General features: G+C 41.7%; 1 protein-coding gene across 1 annotated transcript; it reads right to left on the reverse strand.

Moving 5' to 3' along the window:
• LOC109130613 (RNA-directed DNA polymerase homolog) lies at window positions 456-869 on the reverse strand (the record flags this gene model as incomplete). The annotated part of the gene is made up of 1 exon (XM_019240338.1): window positions 456-869. A coding segment is annotated over one exon (414 nt), but the record flags the coding sequence as incomplete, so codon positions are not given.

Below are 21,423 nucleotides of genomic sequence, written 5' to 3' on the forward strand. Positions count from 1 at the left end.
ACAACACCCATCTCCAAGTCATGAGTAGGATAGTTGTCCTCATGCTTCCGCAACTGCCGCGAAGCATAGGCAATCACCTTCCCACGCTGCATCAACACACATCCCAAACCCACTCTAGATGCATCTGTATAAACCACATAAGGTTCTCCCTGCTCAGGCAAAGCCAACACCGGAGCAGTAGTCAACATCTCCTTCAGGCTTGCAAAGCCCTCCTCACACTCCTGTGACCAGACAAAAGGAACATCCTTCCCCGTCAACTTAGTCATAGGACGTGCTCTGGTCGCAAACCCCTGCACATATCTCTTGTAATACCCTTCCAACCCGAGAAAACTCCTGATCTCCGTGGCATCTTGCGGTCTACGCCAATCCCTGATAGCCTGAATCTTCTCCGGATCTACAGAAACCCCATCTACAGATACAATGTGACCCATAAAACCCATCTCACGCTGCCAGAAATTACACTTGCTCAGCTTAGCAAACAACTTCTGCTCCCGCAGCTTCTCCAGGACTGCCCTCAAATGCACTGCATGCTCTTCAGGACTCTTAGAATAAATCAGGATGTCGTCGATGAAAATGATGACAGACTCGTCTAGAAACTCCTGAAACACGCTGTTCATCAATCTCATAAACGCAGCTGGTGCGTTAGTCAACCCAAACAGCATCACCACAAACTCGTAATGCCCATACCTCGTCCTGAAAGCAGTCTTCCTCACATCTGCCTCATCTATCGGAATCTGATGATAACCCGACGCCAGATCTATCTTAGAGAACCAAGTAGCACCTCTCAACTGATCCAACAACTCATCGATCCTCGGCTGAGGGTACTTGTTCTTCACAGTGACCCGGTTGAGACCCCTGTAATCGATACACAAGCGGAAACTCCCATCCTTCTTCTGAACGAATAATTCCGGCGCTCCCCACGGTAATACATTAGGACGGATGAAACCCCTGCTCAATAATCCTCTAGTTGCTTCTTCAGCTTTGCTATCTCTGTTGGAGCCATCCTGTAAGGAGCCTTGGATAATGGTGTCGTCCCTGGTTCCAGTTCAATCGTAAAAGGATCAGACCGAGAAGGTGGTAACCCCTGCAATGACTGGAAAACGTCCTCAACTCCTCTACAATCTGAATACCGCTAACCGTAGACTTCCCCACTGACTCTGGCATAGATATAGTAACCAAATAAGCCTCACAGCTCTTCTCGATCATCTTCCCAGCCTAAATGGCCAAGATCACAAGACTCTCTGAAGTCGGTCTAATCCCCTGATAAACCAACTTCCCTCCTGAACGCTCAAACTCCACTTTTCCCCGATGACAATTCAGATGAACCATATGCCGATGCAACCAGTCCATCCCCAAGATAACGTCATACAACTCCACTGGACTGATAAGCAAATCCGCAGGCCAAGAATCTCCCGCGATCTGAATATCGATACCACTCGCTCGACCAATGACCCTCAAGAACTTGCCTCCAGCAACTTTGACAACTCCTGTACGCTCTCCGGGATCTCCCACGATACCCGCAATCTCTGCACACTCCAAGGTAATGAAGCTATGAGTAGCTCCAGAATCAAACATAACATGGGACTTAAACCCTCCCACCAACAAGGTCCCTACACAAACCTCATGTGTTGAGAACCTAACACTTTATCACAGGACAACATAAAATCTGAAGTTACTAAGAATTCACAATGATACAGTACCAGAAATTATACATGTGATCCCACCAGTCTCTGCAGTCGTGTAAACCCGTGGCGCCTGCTCAATCCGTGCCACCTGCTGCCCTCCCGGCTGCACCTGCTGCAACGCTGCCACTGCTACCGGCTGCAACTTGGGACAATAGGGCTTGATGTTCCCTGGCTCCCTACAATAGTAGCATACACGATCTGCTGTCGACGGGGCACTCCTCTTAGGACAGCTAGCAAACTAGTGATCCTTGCTCCCATACTCTAAGCAACCCGCACCACTCGACCTCTGCCTAGCCTCCCACCTTTTCTTGGTTCCCTGCGCAGGCTTGCCGCCCTTCCTAAAACCTCCCTAGTGGTGTCGATCGACACTCCACCTGCAACTGCGATCTGCTCGAAGCCGAGAGTTGGATCTCGCTTCTCAACCTCTTCCAAGGCGTCCAATACTCAAAACCCATGCCGGAAACATCATTAGGAACCTGTATAATCCAATCCCCAGCATGAAAACACACAAACCAACAACAAACAAGCAAGAAAAAGGAAATCAAGGGCTTAGATTAGCCATGGTCATGCACTCACCTTTTTGCAGGAAGATTCAGACCAAGAGAAACGAATCCAACCCTCCTAACAAGCCTCTAGATTCTTCCTAGCTCCAAATCTCTCAAGAACAGCCAAGAAATCTCACCAATCTCTCTCAAAAACTCAAGAACTCTCTTTTCTCCCTTTTTTCTCAAAAACCACAAAGCGGCAGACAAAATAAACCTCCCAAAACCCTTCTGGTCGACAATTCACTTATATAACCCGGTCCAATGGTTTTTCCTAAACCAAACCGGTTCAAATCGATAATTAAATCAATCAAGTCAAACCAGAATAAGTGGTGTCGGCCGACACCAACATGGGTGTCGATCGACACCAACATGGGTGTCGATCGACACCCACCCCCAAAACGCAGAGTTTTGGTTCGCGGGCGTTACAGATGTCGTCGTCTTCTCCATCGTCTTCTCCGATGGTTTTGTCTCAGCCATGATTCGTATGAGCTCTCCTTACACCAGGATTTGCTCTGATACCAAATAAAGAATCAAAAACACCAAACCTTAAAGCTTGAACAAAGAATCCTTCTTTTATTAATGTTTAGAAAATCTTCTCAAAACTAAACAAGCTCTGTTTTTCCTTATGAACATAGATCCTTCCTATGCTCTATATTTATATGGTTCTAGACTTCTTTTTCTAAAACATCCTAACTTCCTTTTTATTTAGGATTACAACTTTTCCTTTTCCTAATTAGATTCCTAATTCCTTTTAGGATATCTATTCTAGAACTTTCTAGAAGCTTATCCATCAAAACTATACACTCCAAGATACGCCACCTAATTAAAATTATGTAATCAATTACATTATTTCAATTTAAATTAAATTATTTCATCTAGATCCAATAATAAACAAGTAGGGTTAACATTAATATTTACTCCCTAAAGTATTAGTTATTCCAATCTAGCAGCTAAGATTTTCAAAATTTCTTTCATCTAATTTTTTTACAAACTAGAATCCGATCCGCGCTACACTGCGGAGAAAAATTCTAACATTGTTGGAGCTAGTAATATTATGTAAGGTGTTGTAGTCTTGTTTATTATATTTTAGCTGTTCCTCTATCTTCTAGTACTTTTAAAAACAGATTAAAACAGAGCAAGCTTTTATATCGGGGAAAATACAGATTTTATACAATGAAAAGGAACCAAAGAGAGTGGACTATATAATGAGATGGGATATAAATACAATTTACTTTGTGAGATGAATAATATTTTTAAAGTTTATAGGTTGGAAGTTTGGAGGTTGCGATCATCATTGTCGCGAAATGTGTTTTTGTGGCCTTTTTATCTTCATATTCTCCCGTATAAGAAAGATCTTTAGTACTTGTGACTTTAGAGACTGCTAAATAGAGGTTTAAAATAATATTTTAGAATATAAACAGTTTTAATCAGTTTCCACAATCTAGTCTTAGTACTTTAGAGTTTTTAAGAAAACTCATTAAAACAGCTCAATGATGGTCTTTTGTAGAAGCAGAAGAAAGTAGTCTTTTATAAGGAGATGTCATGGCAAGACCGTCTTTTGGTAATCTAACACATAAACTCTTGAAATACAAATTAGAAAACTTGTAGATCTTGAAGATATGAATAGAAAAGAAATAGCTCATCTATATTATATTTCTATAGACTTACAATTGGTTTACTAGTCTTGTTTAAGATTACCTGCAAAACACATAAAATGTTTAATACCCTCACAAATCATAAAACGTGTAATTTCATATAACAAAAAACAGAAATAACACAGAGTATTGTATAAATCTAAAACATTCATAAAAGTTGTCATGAGAAAAAGTTAGTAACCTAAGAATTTTTTTCATATCGAAGTAACAGGTGGTTTGGTTTGTGAATCAAGAATAATAAGAGTAGTACTTATATTTATAAGGAGGATTAGTCAGCAGATACAAAACTAAATAGTAAAGGTTGTTAATGACGTTTTAGGCAATACATTAGATTATTCCGTTTTTAAAGATTTTTAAGGCTGATATATAGATTTTTTGAATTTTGTTATTAATTAGTAGGATTTGCAAACTTTTAAAGATATTTAGTTTAAATATTCATAAAGATGTTTTCCGTAATATTTATCTTCGAACAATATAGGATTATACAAATTATCATTAAATTCAATATATGAAGATACTATAGAAAATTATGATTGAATTCCTAAAATTTTGATGTTATGAATATCATGTTATGAACTATTTAGGAGAAATATTAAATTTAGAATAAGAAAATACTACAATTAACAAAATATTAATAATTGAATTTTGTAAAATTGGAAATCTGATTTACTATTTTGAAGTATCGTTGGATTTTATTTTTATTAATTCAATTAGGTAATATTCTTAAAGATTTTTTTTATATATATGGTTAGTTTTTTTCAATTGAGCTTATTTGGTATGAATGATTTGCGATTAATGCTCCCAGCAAATTAGGATTACTGTTCCAATTTCCTTAATTTTTTTTTTGGCAAAGATTTCCTTAATTGTTTATAATTTTTTTTGTGTAAATTGTTTTCCAGATTTGGTATCTGTTTGGATCCGAATATATCAATTCCAGATTCGATTAGCACCACATGATCCGAATTCATATATATCGGGTAATAAATGGATCTACACGTTTTACCAACTAAAAGATCCGATTGCAAATTTTCGAGTTATTTCAAAAATTAAACTCGACCCAATAACATATAAATGTCACATTTAACCTTTATTCAATTGTTTTTGGTCATTGATGTCAGGGGCATTTTCGTCTAAAAGAAAGTTGTACTTCTTTTTTTACTAATATAGAGATAAGTTTGAAACTTAGTTTTCTTTTCAAAAAATTTATTTATGCCGGCTCAGCTTAATAGGTCCAGGCCTCATCATTGGCCCATAAGGCCATAACCCATCCGTAACATTGTAAAATACCGTAGAGGATTGATTCTTTAAGCACAAGAAAGAGGATCGTGGTGGCACCATATTGTTTGCTAAATTTCTACGATTATCGCAGAAAGAGGCTCTGACACGGCTGAATGTAACGGGGATTTGTGTGAACTGAGTTTGGTAGGCTTCAAGATAATAACAAAGAAAATAATACTTTCTTTCTCAATGGTGAAATAACTGTTCCCTCTTTTTTGGTGTGGTGTAAAATAACAAGTATTGCTTGTCACGGTCTATGAGCATGAGTCTGAAGTAAGGAGAAAGACATGCACATGACGTACCTTGCTTGTAGATCTCTGTGAGTGATTGATCATGTTTACTTGCTGACTTGAAAGCATGTTATTTGGTTTGTATGTTGTTTTGGGATGTTATTGAATTATGTAGGCAGAATGATAGTTGTCACCGAATAACTTGTTGCTCATGGCTCTTTTCCGAGATCCAGGTGAAGAAGATTAGATGCGAAACTAGTAGTGTTCGTAGAGGTTCCTTAGAATAGTTTATATGGGTATTTTAGTTCATTTCGATTTTTGTTTAAGACTTCTTTCTCTTTAAATTATGTTTTGAGCTGGATTTCAGAACTTTTAGTTATGAGTTTCAAAGACGCATTTAATATTGTTTTAAAGCTGTTTTAAGAACTTGAGACCGAATCAAAGAACACCTTTTCTTTATTTGCTTAAAAAAATTATCTCAAAACTTAAAGCTCTTTCAATCTCTCTCTCTCAAAACCTTAGTTATGTCACAAGTTAACATCTCCTTATATATAGCCTTAATCCTATTAGGAAATATATTGGTTAGATGACTCCTAACCATCCTAGTCCTTATCTTCTTAACCATTACTCGGTTAGATAAGGATTATCTCTTTTCCTAAGTTGACTTCATGCTTAAGCCAACAATCTCCCTTCTAAGCTTGAAGTCTTGTTTGCTCATATCCTCCATGCCGATGAGATTCCTCATTTCCCTGTACTTAGTTCTTCCCAAAGCCTTTGTTAAGATGTCAGCTTTTTGTTCCTCCCCTGGAACATGTTCAACTTCGACTTAACCATTTTCGACACATTCACGAATAAAGTGGTACCTTGTATGAATGTGCTTGCTCTGGCCATGAAACACCGGATTTCTTATAAGCGCAATTGCACACTGATTGTCAATCCGAATAACAACCCTTTCACACGGTAACTCGTTGATCTCACTGAGAAGTTCTTGGAGCCAAATCGCCTGTCTTGCTGCCTCAGTTGCGACCATGAACTCTGCTTCACACGAAGACAATGCTACTGTGTCCTGTTTTTGAGAACACCATGTGATCAAGCTACCATCAAGATAAAACACATGTCCCGTCGTGCTCCTGCCATCGTCTGGGTCCACATTGTGACTGATGTCACTGTATCCGACGAGCTTCGTCCTTGGTGAAGATGACCTCTTGAAAAACAGACCAAGTGAAGTAGTACCTTTTAAGTACCTCAGACAATGCTTCATAGCAGCTCTGTGTGGCTCCTTAGGCTGTTGCATATAGCGGCTCAAAACTCCCACATAGTAGGACAAATCAAGGCGTGTATGAAGCAGGTATCGAAGCGACCTATGATCCTCCTGTAACTCGTTCCATCAATGTCCCTTTCCTTTAATGCCTTTGATAGCTTCAAACCCTCTTCCATTAGTGTATGTGTCGAATTACAGTCTCTCATCCCAGCTTCTTCCAGGATTTTAATTGCATATCGTTCTTGATTCAAAGTTATTCCTTCTTTTGTTTGACATACTTCTATTCCAAGATAGTATGTTAACTTTCCCAAATCACTCATCTCGAATTTTGACGCCATCTCCCTCTTGAAGTTCTCTATAATCTCTAGACTTGCACCTGAGACAAATATATCATCAACATAGACTGCAACAAGAAGAACTTCATTATTCACCCTTTTCCGGTAAACTCACAGCTCCTTTGAACATCTTTGAAACCGGAACTCCTTTAGAACTTGGTTAAGCTTCTTATTCCACGCTCGCGGAGCCTGTCTCAGACCATACAACGCCTTGTGGAGCTTGTAAACTTTGTCCTTACTCGCTTCTATCACGAATCCCTCTGGTTGTGAGACGTAGACTGTCTCTTTTAGAACACCATTCAGAAACGCTGTTTTGACATCCAGATGGTGTATCTCCCATCCTCTAGACGTAGCAAAATTAATAAGAAGGCGAATAGTTTCAATTCGCGCGACTGGAGCAAATACATCCTCAAAGTCTATTCCATACTTCTGCACGTATCCCTTGGCCACAAGTCTAGCCTTGTATTTGTTTATGGTGCCATCCGAATTCCTTTTGAGCTTAAAAACCCATTTAAGCCCTATAGGTTTTGCTCCTTGTGGAAGCTCAACAAGATCCCAAATCCGATTCTTAGTGATAGAGTTCATCTCGTCTCTACATGCTTTTAGACAATTCCCAGATTCTTTAGCTTCATCGAAGTTCCTTGGCTCGTTGTCGAGACACATTAGAAGCTTCTCAGCTTCGTGTTCAGCAAGTAACACGTAATCATTCAAGTATTTCGGTTTTGTGACCACTCTACCGGATCTCCTTAGGACACGTTGTCCTTGTGCTTCACTAGTCTTTTCTTCTTCTTCTTTCTCCTCACCTCTTTCGTCACTAGAGTCCGATTCTAATTCTGCAACCTCCTGTTTCTCAACACCATAATCCTCTGTTTCGGCCTCTGTTTCTGAATTTCTTGTTGCAAAAATTTCACCATCACTCCCATGAGCAGCAATATCAAGATCATACCCTCTAATTCCATGATTTCCAAACTCTCCAAACTGGATCGTAAAGCCTCCAGCTCCATTTTGTTCTTGGTCTTTAGGATCCCAATTCCAGCCTCTAGTCTCATCAAACACAACATCACAGCTTACCACTATCTTACAGTTTCGTGGATTAAGCAGCCTATATGCTTTTGTCCCCGGTTCTGTTCCTAAGTGCACTAGTCTTCGTGACCTATCGTCAAGCTTCCTTAAGTGTGGTGTTTCAATCCTTGCATATCCAATACACCCAAAAATATGAAGATGGCAGACATTAGGCTTCTTACATCGTAAAACCTCATATGGAGTTCTATCCTTGAGTGCTCTAGTAGCAATTCTATTCAACAAGTATGTTGAATGTCTAATTGCTTCTCCCCACAAGTAGTTTGGAACACTCATGTGCTTCATGGTCATCTCTAGTAAGGTCCTATTTCTTCTTTCCACAACACCATTCTGTTGTGGTGTGTATGGAGCTGTAAGATGCCTCTTTATCCCAGAAATAGCACAAAGCGAGTCAAACTCATGTGAGACGAACTCTCCACCTCTGTCCGTTCTAAATGTTGTTATCCTTTCTCCTGATTCTTGCTCTACCACAGCCTTGAATTTTTTGAACTTGTCGAAAGCGTCGCTCTTTTCTTTCAGCAGTATCGTCCACATGTATCTCGAATAGTCGTCTATAAGCACAAAAATATATCTATTCCCCACCGTTGTGCTTGGTGTGATGGGACCACATAAGTCACCATGGACCAATTCTAGTATCTTTGTTGCACGGTATGGAGTTGCCTTGGGAAATGCTTGTCTGGTTTGTTTGCCTAAGAGGCAAGAGTCGCAGATTTCCTTCTCAAAGTTCATGTGAGGTATCCCAATCACGAGCTCCCTTTGCATCATCGACTTCATTGTCTCGTGATTAATGTGTCCTAGACGTGCATGCCACCTACTAGAATCACTCATTGCTGTTATGCTCAAGCACACAATATCCTTGATCCTCATACAAACCTTGTACAGAAGATTCCTTTATCTTGAGGCTTTGACAAGTAGCTTCCCATTACGATCATGCATGATTAAGTGTTCTGCTCTCATCCTTACATCACATCCAGCTTCGGTGGCCTGTCCGAGACTAATTATGTTACTCTTCAAACCCGGGATAAATAAACATTGCTCATTGTTCTTGCTTCACCGTTCATATCCACAAGTTCAATAGTTCCTTTTCCTTTGATGTCTATGCGCTAATCATCATCGAACCTCACTTTCCCTGTGATGGTGTTGTCCAACTTGGAAAAATACCTTTGATTCCCAGTCATGTGGTTACTAGCTCCGTTGTCCAGATACCAGGTATTATCTTCTCCAATATTGGTTTCATACTTGCTTGGTACCACCTTCTTCTCATTTAGGTACACTATCTTATGCATCATGAGCTCATCCGCTTCTTCAATATCTTTTGTGTCATTCTCCTGGGTTTCTTGTAATTTAAGCAACCGATATGGACACTTCGAGGCGTAGTGCCCAAACTTGTCACATCGAAAGCATTCAATCTCGGATAAGTCTCTTGTTCCATTAAATCTTCCACGTCCTCTTCCCCTGAATCGACCTCCGCGACCTCTACCCCGATACCCTCCATAGTATCCTCCATTGAGATCACGATTTGCAGGTGGCACTTGAGACTCCGAGTTTGCATACATCAATTTACTTTGATCTTCTTGAGTCTCCTCTTCCTCGGTGATGCGTTCCTCATATGTCTTCAGACGACCCACTATGTCCTCAAAGCTTGTTTTGTTGAGATCCAAAACTTGCTCAAGCGATGCAACAATGTGGATATACTTCTTACGAGGAAGACTTTTGAGAAATTTCTTGACATGCTTAGATTCCTCAATGTCTTCTCCTAAAGCAGCGGACTTCGATGAGATTTCAGATAACCTGCCAACAAAATCATCAATTGACTCTGCATCCTTCATCTTAAGTCGGTCGAATTCTGCCATCAAAGTTTGTAACCTCGCTTCTTTAACTCGTTCTGCTCTGACATGCCTTGTTTTGATAGCCTCCCAAACCTTTTTTGCATTATCAAGATCACCGAATTGAAGGATAAGTGCTTCAGGGATAGATTGAAATAGTAATGCCATGGCCATGTCATTAAGGTCAGCGTCATCGTCTTCTGTCTCTATGACATCCCAAACCTTGTTTACCATAAGAAGGATCTTCATCCGCATAGACCAAACGGTGTAGTTGCTTGTAGTTAACATAGGACACTTGATTGAAGACGGACCACCTCCATCTTTCTGTTTGCTTGAAGTAGCCTCAACATCTTCATTCTTTGTCATTGTTTCACCCTTGCTCTGATACCAAATATTGTTTTAAAGCTGTTTTAAGAACTTGAGACCGAATCAAAGAACACCTTTTCTTTATTTGCTTAAGAAAATTATCTCAAAACTTAAGCTCTTTCAATCTCTCTCTCAAAACCTTAATTATGTCACAAGTTAAGATCTCCTTATATATAAAACCTTTGCCTTAATCCTATTAGGAAATATCTTTGTTAGATGACTCCTAACCATCCTAGTCATTATCTTTTTAACCATTACTCGGTTAGATAAGGATTATCTCTTTTCCTAAGTTGACTTCATGCTTAAGCCAACATTTAATGGATAAGACGTTGAAATCTGCCACCTTGTTGGATACAAAAAAGTGTTTAACAATTTTGGTAACAGAGCAAGATTAGGGCACTCCGATAGTGTTGTTCCACGGGTCTAAACAATCTCAAAATGGTTTTAATTTTGAAAGGGTTTATGGAATTGCTTGACATGAAAATTTTCCTTTATATGTTTTTGTTGTTCTATTCATTTTCCATTGAGAGTATAAATAAACTACTATTGCTTGCTATACAATTTAAACAACTAATTCATGCAAATACTAACAAGATTCAAATCTACAAATGATAAGCATATCAAAAAGTTATCTATATATATATATATATATATATATATATATAATTAACATAGATCACAAAAATCCTCTAAAGTTGGCCCACACAAGTTTTAAATGCCCAACATAGATTGCAAATATTCAAAATTTTCCGACCAAGTGCCTTCATTAGAATTTTTTTGCGATATTATATTCTTGGTTGTTTTGTACGTGTCGTGGATAGTATTCATTCTTGAATGGTTATAGCTTTGAGAACCATGTATTAATCAACCTCAATATGTTTAAGACAATCGTGCTTAATTATCCTGATCTGCAGTAAGTTGGCTATCCATTGTAAAGAAATCGTCTAATGTTGTATACCACACAAAGATCACCAACTTCAACTCACACATAGCAGCTGATATCGATCTATACTTGGCATCCGATGAAGATCACTTTTTTTTTTTTTTTTTGAACAAAACAGAGCTTACTTTCATTCAACCAAACAAAGTAGGAAAGTTACAAGGGTTTAGAGATTTCCAAGACAAAAGCTTGATAACAAGTAGAAGCAGCAAAAGTAAAGATAGATAGATCGACAATCATAAACCAGAGATATTGGAGTCTTGAGCAGAGGAGTACCAAACCGCAAGCTAACTCAAGATGATCCGACGCCACATTCGAAGAAGCAGCGGTAATGTGGTAAATGGTCCTTATCAAAATGACATTGGGACATTGAGGAGGTTTCCATAGACGAGAGACAGGATGGCTTGATCTGCTCAGTGGCAAGGAGAAAGAGTGGGGGATTAGGTTTGGGAATGTCATGCTTGGAGAGGATTCGGTAACCACACTCCTTGGAGCAATGGTCATAATGCCGAGACTCTCAAGACATTGGCACAGGGGAACAACCTTCCGGACATTGGTAAATTGTGATTGACAAAGTTCATGGCACATGGAAGTTAGGGAGAGAAGAGTGGGAACGTTATGGTAATCTCCTCTCCTTGGAGAGAAGATCATAATGCCGATGTTCCTAGAGCTTCTGGTTTCAGAGCATATATAGTAGCTTAGTACTTGTTGTAGGTCAAATAACAGCTGAAACAGAGAGGGTAGATTCAAGAGGTACCGGTAATCATGGCTCCATAGGGCCAAGATCATAATGCCAGACCTACTCAAAACATGTAGTAAAAGGTAGGTACCCTAACGGACTCTAAGGGCAAGGTTCTCAAAGACTCTTTGTAACAGCAGAGCATCCATGTTCGATTATGATCCAGTTGCAGTCTTTAGACAACTAACTTCATAAATCGAACCAAGATTAGACTACAGGAAGACAAAGAAGGATTTGGGATAGACCTGAAATCATGAAGTGCAAAGGTTGGGTCTCGGGTGCTTACAAAATACAGATTAGTAATATATTAAAGATTACAATTTTATCGTTTTCTTCTTTTTATTTTCGTGTTTTTTTACCTGACTGTAGTGTTTTAAACCCACATAAACTTTAACCTCAATTTCTTTTAATCGTGTCAATCAAATCAAGTTGGATTATGTATCAAATACAATCAACACATGTATATTGCTGCAGGTTGTCAAACATAGTTATATTTAGCTGGTAATGCTAACATGCTTGCATTACATCAAAGCAAATCCGCCTCTCCAATTATATATTTAATAAACTAATACCTTTTTCTACAATAAATATATCCAAAATTCATCGCATGTTGTAAACTAAAGAAATCGAAAGAGGTTTTATCATCTTTTTATTCTTATTAATCCAATCGAAGTTACATATATATAGTAAAAGGCAAAGCCTAATTACATTAGAACTAGTAAACCGACATAGACTGAAACGACTTGACCCATTTTTTTAAATAATAAATAATAATAATATAAATAACTATGACTAGTGGTCTCATCCCCACTAACCACCTAACCACAATCACAAACAACAGCGGAAAAACAATACCAATTAAATAACCAACTGAACCAATAATCCAATATTAATCCATAATAGAATAACCAACAACCAATCCTAACCATTTCAATGTCAAACAAAAGGAAACCAAAGAACCGGCAACCTAATAAGTTCTAAAGACCCAACTCTAGCAACCTATCAATGCCAGACAACATCCAATCGAGTCCCTAGAACATCTTCTTCTTCTTTGCCTTGATTCCGCGATCACACTTCGCCTTTACCTGCACCACAAACACAAATTGAGATGCAGGAGTATTTGATAAATACTCAGTGAGGCAATCCTCCCATCTACTAGGCTATACACACAAGCAATAAGATCTCTCATGCCACAAACAACAACAATAAAACAAACCAGAAACATGAACAAGTGACCCGACACGATCCGGTTACTGTCAGAATGGTGTCGACCGATACCAGAAGGTGTCGACCGACACTGGACATCTGGTGTCGACCAACACCACTTGGGTGTCGACCGACACCTGTTCGACACCCCCGAAACCTTAACGATGTCGATCGACACCTCCACATGGTGTCGACCAACACTCGCTAAGTTCCCGAGTCGTCCTCGCGTTAGTGTCGACCGACACCAATTTGGTGTCGACCAACACCACTATCAAGCAGTGATTTCCTTCAAACAGAATCTCCGAATCTCGCCTCCAAACTTCTCCTCTTCGTCCCACACAATCCCAGGAACAAATCCAAGCCTCAGGAGCTACAAAAAACTCACAAACAACCAAAAACAAACAACCAAACAACACACAATATCACAGAAACAGAGATATTAGCTTAGATAAGCCATGGTCATGCACTCAACTTAGCCAACAAAGAGATCTAAGCCCAAAGGACGGAGCTACCACCACGTTCCTAACCTTGGATCTTCACTCTCACATCAAGATGTCTCCAAAAATGCTTTCAAATCTCACAAACACTCACAAGAACTCTTAGAAACTGTTTTCTCCTCTTTTTCTCTTAAAAACAACTAACGGCGACCAAGACAAAAATAAAACACGACCTAGGTCGTTTTCCCACTTAAATATCTCGGTTCAATGGTTTTTCCTAAATCAAACCGGTCAAAATCGATAATTAAATCAATCTCGTCGAACCAGAAATAAGTGGTGTCGACCGACACCACATGAGTGTCGATCGTCACCCACCCCCAAAACGTAGAGGTTTGGTTCGCGGGCGTTCCAATTCTCCCCCACCAAAATAGATTCGTCCTCGAATCTCGAACAACACTCAGCCAAGGACTCATGTGTGACCGACTCCATGGCCCGCACTCCTCCGACTGATATACGAAAGGTCACCTCTAGGTGATAGACTCACGCTCCAGACGTTATTTGCTCTCGACTTTTGGACTTTCCTTGTCTCATAGGCCTAAACCTTGAGTTTTTATTGGCTCTTCATCAGACCTATGTCTGCATGCCATAATGTTGGCTCCTCATCGGGCCTAAACCCGCATGCCATAATGTATAAGGAGAAATCCAATATTCGTCTCTCGGGTCGTCACCCTACAACGCGCCTTCAGATCGTCATCCAAAATCGATATACCAACCACACTCCCAAGCTACAAAGTCTTGGAATATGGCAGTACTAGGAGAACCGAAGTCCCCCAAGAGTCGCGAGCAAACAATTCTGAACATGTCTGAGTCCTATTCCTAACCAGGTTCCCTTCCCGTGGTTCGCGTAAGACAACACAATGTCCTACCAACCACATATCCCCTCACTGGAATACCCTACGACCACACAAGGATCATCTCACTGCCCCACGGGCGGCCACGAAGGCCAAAGAAATGTGCTAAACAGGACCGCCACAAAGGCCAAAGAAATGTCCTAAACATGACCGCCACAAAGGCCAAACAAATGTCCTAACAGGACCGCCACCAATGCCAAACAAATTTCCTAAATAGGACCGCCACAAAGGCCAAACAAATGTCCTCAACAGGACCGCCATCAAGGCCACTCGTCCCGAAGGACCGTCACGAAGACCATCTGTCCCGAAGGACCGCCTCAATAGGCACTCTGGCTAAACAGCCCGCCACGAAGGCCACACAATGGCTAAACAGCCCGCCACAAAGGCCACACAATGGCTAAACAGCCCGCTACGAAGGCCACACAATGGCTAAACAGCCTGCCACGAAGGTCACACAATGGCTAAACAGCCCGCCACAAAGGCCACACAACGGCTAAACAGCCCGCCACAAAGGCCACACAAGCCCTCTCCTAGGCTCTCCGCCACCAAAAATGGACAAATTCTAACTTACATAAAAGTTTCCATTTTTTAGCACTTACCACATCTGGAAACTTTCCACTTATAGAAACTTCTAATTAAGGAAACTTTCCTCCAAAACACTGCCTTGCGGAAATTTTGTACCCCAAACACCACCTCATCTTGTTATTGAGTCTCACAACCAACCACCCCAAGCGACCGAGTAACAAGAGAGATGGGCTGGAATACTCCATTTCCGCTCCAGCCACGGACTACAGATGGGGCCAGGCTAGGCAAGCTCAAGTCGTGGCTTGCTTCTCATACCATTTGTTAAACCTTGCCTTCATCCTCGCCTCATACTCCCAAGTCTGCTCCTCTACACCATCACAGTCCCACAGGACTCTCATCAAAGGAATCTTCTTCTTCCGAAGTTCCTTGATCCTCCTCTCGAGAACCCTCACTGGTCTCGCCTCCAAAGTCATGTTGGGCTTAAGTTCCTCAGGGATCTTAGCCAACAACTGGTCATCCTCACGGAGACACTTCCGCAACATAGACACATGGAAAACTTATGGAATGCACGCATAACCTCAGGTAATTCCAGCCTATATGCCACTGGTCCAACTCACTCAATCACTCTGAACGGACCCATATACCTCGGACTCAACTTAGTCTCAGTCAATGACCTGTTCGGACCCCGCAAGATGACCATCTTGAGGTACACTCTATCTCAACCCTGAAACTCAAGTTCTCTCCTCCTCCTATCGGCATAACTCCTCTGTCGATCCTGAGCTTCCTTCATGTTCAGCTTAAGAACCCGAATCTTCTCCGAGGTCTCCTGAAAAAATCTGCCCTGTACATGCTCCTCTCCCCCACCTGAGTCCAGCATAATGGTGTACGACACGGCCTCCCATACAAAGCCTCATAAGGAGCCATGCTAATACTCGCTTGGTAACTGTTGTTATAAGCAAATTGTACCAAGCTCAAGTGATCTGCCCAATGGCCACCCCAATCCAACACACACATCCTCAGCAAATCCTCCAACGTCTGGATCATCCTCTCTGACTGTCCATCTGTCTGGGGATGATAAGCTGTACTAATATGCACCTTAGTGCCCATCTCTGCCTGAAATGCCCTCCAGAACACCGAAGTGAACTTGGAATCCCTATCAGACACAATACTCGCTGGCACCCCATGCAACCTGAATATCTCCTTCACATACTTCTTAGCCAAGACTGCTGCTCCATCAGTCTTCTTAATGGCCAGAAAATGTGCTGACTTAGTCAACTGGTCCACAATGACCCAAATAGCATCAAACGTTCTGGACACTGGCAAACCTACCATGAAGTCCATAGTAATTATATCCCACTTCCACTCCGGAATGGGAAGACTCTTCAGCAAGCCACCTGGTACCTGATGCTCAACCTTCACTAGCTGACACACATCGCACCTCGCAACCTAACTAGCCACGTCCTTCTTAATCCCGACCCAGTGATATTACCTCTTGAAATCTCGGTACATCTTAGTCGCTTCTGGATGAATAGAGAACATGCTAGCATGAGCTTCTCTCAGAATCTCCTGCCTCAACTCCTCATCCTTAGGCACACAGATCCACCCATCCACCAGAATAGTACCATTACCCGAAACCTGATACTCTAAGTCAATCCCCTTTGAGGCATTCACCAGCCCCAAATCCAACTCCTGAGCCAACCGCTCTCTACTCAACAGATCTGCTCTATCAGCTGCAACCAAACCCAACGGCTCCTGAGAAACTGCACACAAGCTCAACGCACTGATATCTCCTACCAGAGAATCCATTTCCTGCTCCTGAGCCGAAGCCGCCCGCTTCCGACTCAATGCATTTGCAACCAAGTTAGCCTTACCAGGATGGTAGGCTATCTCCAGATCATAATCTGCCACTAGCTCCATCCAGCGCCTCTGCCTCAAAATAAGATCTCCAAATCTTCAGGGCAAAAACTACAGCACCCATCTCCAAGTCATGAGTAGGATAGTTGTCCTTTTGCTTCCGCAACTGCCGCGAAGCATAGGTAATCACCTTCCCATGCTGCATCAACACACATCCCAAACCAACTCTGGATGCATCTGTATAAACCACATAGGGTTCTCCCTGCTCAGGCAAAGCCAACACCGGAGCAGTAGTCAACATCTCCTTCAGGCTTGCAAAGCCCTCCTCACACTCCTATGACCAAACAAAAGGAACATCCTTCCCTGTCAACATAGTCATAGGTCATGCTCTGCTCGCAAACCCCTGCACAAATCTCCTGTAATACCCTGCCAACCCGAGAACACTCCTGATCTCCGTGGCATTCTACGGTCTAGGTCAATCCCTGATAGTCTGAATCTTCTTCGGATCTACAGAAACTCCATCTGCAGACACAATGTGACCCAGAAAACCCATCTCACGCTGCCAGAAACTACACTTGCTCAACTTAGGAAATAACTTCTGCTCCCGCAGCTTCTCCAGAACTGCTCTCAAATGCATTGCATGCTCTTCATGACTCTTAGAATAAACCAGGATGTCGTCGATGAAAATGATAACAGACACGTCCAGAAACTCCTGGAACACATTGTTCATCAATCTCATAAACGCAGCTGGTGCGTTAGTCAACCCAAACGACATCACCACAAACTCATAATGCCCATACCTCGTCCTGGAAGCAGTCTTCCTCACATCTGCCTCATCTATCAGGATCTGATGATAACCCGACGCCATATCTATCTTGGAGTACCAAGTAGCACCGTTTTTTTTTAAATAATAAATAATAATAATATAAATTACTATGACTAGTGGTCCCATACCCACTAGCCACCTAACCACAATCACAAACAACAGCGGAATAACAATACCCATTAAAGAACCAACTGAACCAATAATCCAATATTAATCCATAATAGAATAACCAACAACCAATCCTAACCATTTCAATGTCAAACAACAGGAAACCAAGGAACCGGCAACCTAATATGTTCTAAACACCCAACTCTAGCAACCTATCAATGCCAGAAAACATCCAATCGAGTCCCTAGAACATCTTCCTCTTCTTTGCCTTGATTCCACGATCACACTTTGCCTTTACCTGCACCACAAACACAAATTGAGATGCATGAGTATTTGATAAATACTCAGTGAGGCAATCCTCCCATCTACTAGGCTATACACACAAGCAATAAGATCTCTCATGCCACAAACAATAACAATAAAACAAACCAGGAACATGAACAAGTGACCCGACACGATCCGGTTACTGTCAGAATGGTGTTGACCGATACCAGAAGGTGTCGACCGACACTGGACATCTGGTGTCGACCAACACCACTTAGGTGTCGACCGACACCTGCTCAACACCCCCGAAACCCTAATAGTGTCGACCGACACCTCCACATGGTGTCGACCGACACACGCTAAGTTCCCGAGCCGTCCTCGCGTTAGTGTCGACCGACACCAAATTGGTGTCGACCGACACCACTATCGAGCAGTGATTTCCTTTGAACAGAACTTCCGAATCTCGTCTCCGAATTTCTCCTCTTCGTCCCACACAATCCCTGGAACGAATCCAAGCCTCAGGAGCTACGAAAAACTCACAAACAACTAAAAACAAACAACCAAACAACATACAATATCACAGAAACTGATATCTTAGCTTAGATAAGCCATGGTCATGCACTCACCTTAGCCAACAAAGATATCTAAGCCCAAAGGACGAAGCTACCACCACAGAAACCTTTCCACCACTTTCCTAGCCTTGGATCTTCACTCTCACAGCAAGATCTCTCCAAAAATGCTTCCAAATTTCACAAACTCTCACAAGAACTCTTAGAAACTGTTTTCTCCTCTTTTTCTCTCAAAAACAACAAACAGCGACCAAGACGAAAATAAAACACGACCTAGGTCGTTTTTCCACTTAAATATCTCGGTTCAATGGTTTTTCCTAAATCAAACTGGTCCAAATCGATAATTAAATCAATCTGGTCGAACCAGAAATAAGTTGTGTCGACCGACACCACATGAGTTTCGATCGACACCCACCCTCAAAACGCAGAGCTTTGGTTCGCGGGCGTTACATAGACTAAGGACGTTTGTCGATGGGCCTTCGGCCATGGGCCGTAAACTCTAGGACATACATGGGCCGGTTATGGAAATCCACACATCCTGTGTTTTACAACACTCCCCCTTGGATGACATAACCGTGCAAGTGCTAGGAAGGATCTCTGTAATGTGCTTGGGGGTGCTGCCTCATTAAAACCTTACCAGGAAAATCCATTGGGACAAAACCATGGTGAACGAAAAAGAGTACAACACGCATTACTCCCCCTGTTCCAAGCATCCCTAAAAGTCCTTAAGTCTCCGCATCCCAATCTGGTGCGTGAGCTTCTTGAATGTTGATGTCGGTAGTGATTTGGTGAAGAGATCGACTGAATTGTCGCAAGACGGAACTTGTACAACTTGAACTTCTCCGGCCTTTTGTATTTNACAAAAGGAACATCCTTCCCTGTCAACATAGTCATAGGTCATGCTCTGCTCGCAAACCCCTGCACAAATCTCCTGTAATACCCTGCCAACCCGAGAACACTCCTGATCTCCGTGGCATTCTACGGTCTAGGTCAATCCCTGATAGTCTGAATCTTCTTCGGATCTACAGAAACTCCATCTGCAGACACAATGTGACCCAGAAAACCCATCTCACGCTGCCAGAAACTACACTTGCTCAACTTAGGAAATAACTTCTGCTCCCGCAGCTTCTCCAGAACTGCTCTCAAATGCATTGCATGCTCTTCATGACTCTTAGAATAAACCAGGATGTCGTCGATGAAAATGATAACAGACACGTCCAGAAACTCCTGGAACACATTGTTCATCAATCTCATAAACGCAGCTGGTGCGTTAGTCAACCCAAACGACATCACCACAAACTCATAATGCCCATACCTCGTCCTGGAAGCAGTCTTCCTCACATCTGCCTCATCTATCAGGATCTGATGATAACCCGACGCCATATCTATCTTGGAGTACCAAGTAGCACCGTTTTTTTTTAAATAATAAATAATAATAATATAAATTACTATGACTAGTGGTCCCATACCCACTAGCCACCTAACCACAATCACAAACAACAGCGGAATAACAATACCCATTAAAGAACCAACTGAACCAATAATCCAATATTAATCCATAATAGAATAACCAACAACCAATCCTAACCATTTCAATGTCAAACAACAGGAAACCAAGGAACCGGCAACCTAATATGTTCTAAACACCCAACTCTAGCAACCTATCAATGCCAGAAAACATCCAATCGAGTCCCTAGAACATCTTCCTCTTCTTTGCCTTGATTCCACGATCACACTTTGCCTTTACCTGCACCACAAACACAAATTGAGATGCATGAGTATTTGATAAATACTCAGTGAGGCAATCCTCCCATCTACTAGGCTATACACACAAGCAATAAGATCTCTCATGCCACAAACAATAACAATAAAACAAACCAGGAACATGAACAAGTGACCCGACACGATCCGGTTACTGTCAGAATGGTGTTGACCGATACCAGAAGGTGTCGACCGACACTGGACATCTGGTGTCGACCAACACCACTTAGGTGTCGACCGACACCTGCTCAACACCCCCGAAACCCTAATAGTGTCGACCGACACCTCCACATGGTGTCGACCGACACACGCTAAGTTCCCGAGCCGTCCTCGCGTTAGTGTCGACCGACACCAAATTGGTGTCGACCGACACCACTATCGAGCAGTGATTTCCTTTGAACAGAACTTCCGAATCTCGTCTCCGAATTTCTCCTCTTCGTCCCACACAATCCCTGGAACGAATCCAAGCCTCAGGAGCTACGAAAAACTCACAAACAACTAAAAACAAACAACCAAACAACATACAATATCACAGAAACTGATATCTTAGCTTAGATAAGCCATGGTCATGCACTCACCTTAGCCAACAAAGATATCTAAGCCCAAAGGACGAAGCTACCACCACAGAAACCTTTCCACCACTTTCCTAGCCTTGGATCTTCACTCTCACAGCAAGATCTCTCCAAAAATGCTTCCAAATTTCACAAACTCTCACAAGAACTCTTAGAAACTGTTTTCTCCTCTTTTTCTCTCAAAAACAACAAACAGCGACCAAGACGAAAATAAAACACGACCTAGGTCGTTTTTCCACTTAAATATCTCGGTTCAATGGTTTTTCCTAAATCAAACTGGTCCAAATCGATAATTAAATCAATCTGGTCGAACCAGAAATAAGTTGTGTCGACCGACACCACATGAGTTTCGATCGACACCCACCCTCAAAACGCAGAGCTTTGGTTCGCGGGCGTTACATAGACTAAGGACGTTTGTCGATGGGCCTTCGGCCATGGGCCGTAAACTCT

Source organism: Camelina sativa, chromosome 18 (genome assembly GCF_000633955.1).
Source record: "Camelina sativa cultivar DH55 chromosome 18, Cs, whole genome shotgun sequence".
Classification (NCBI taxonomy): Eukaryota; Viridiplantae; Streptophyta; class Magnoliopsida; order Brassicales; family Brassicaceae; genus Camelina; species Camelina sativa.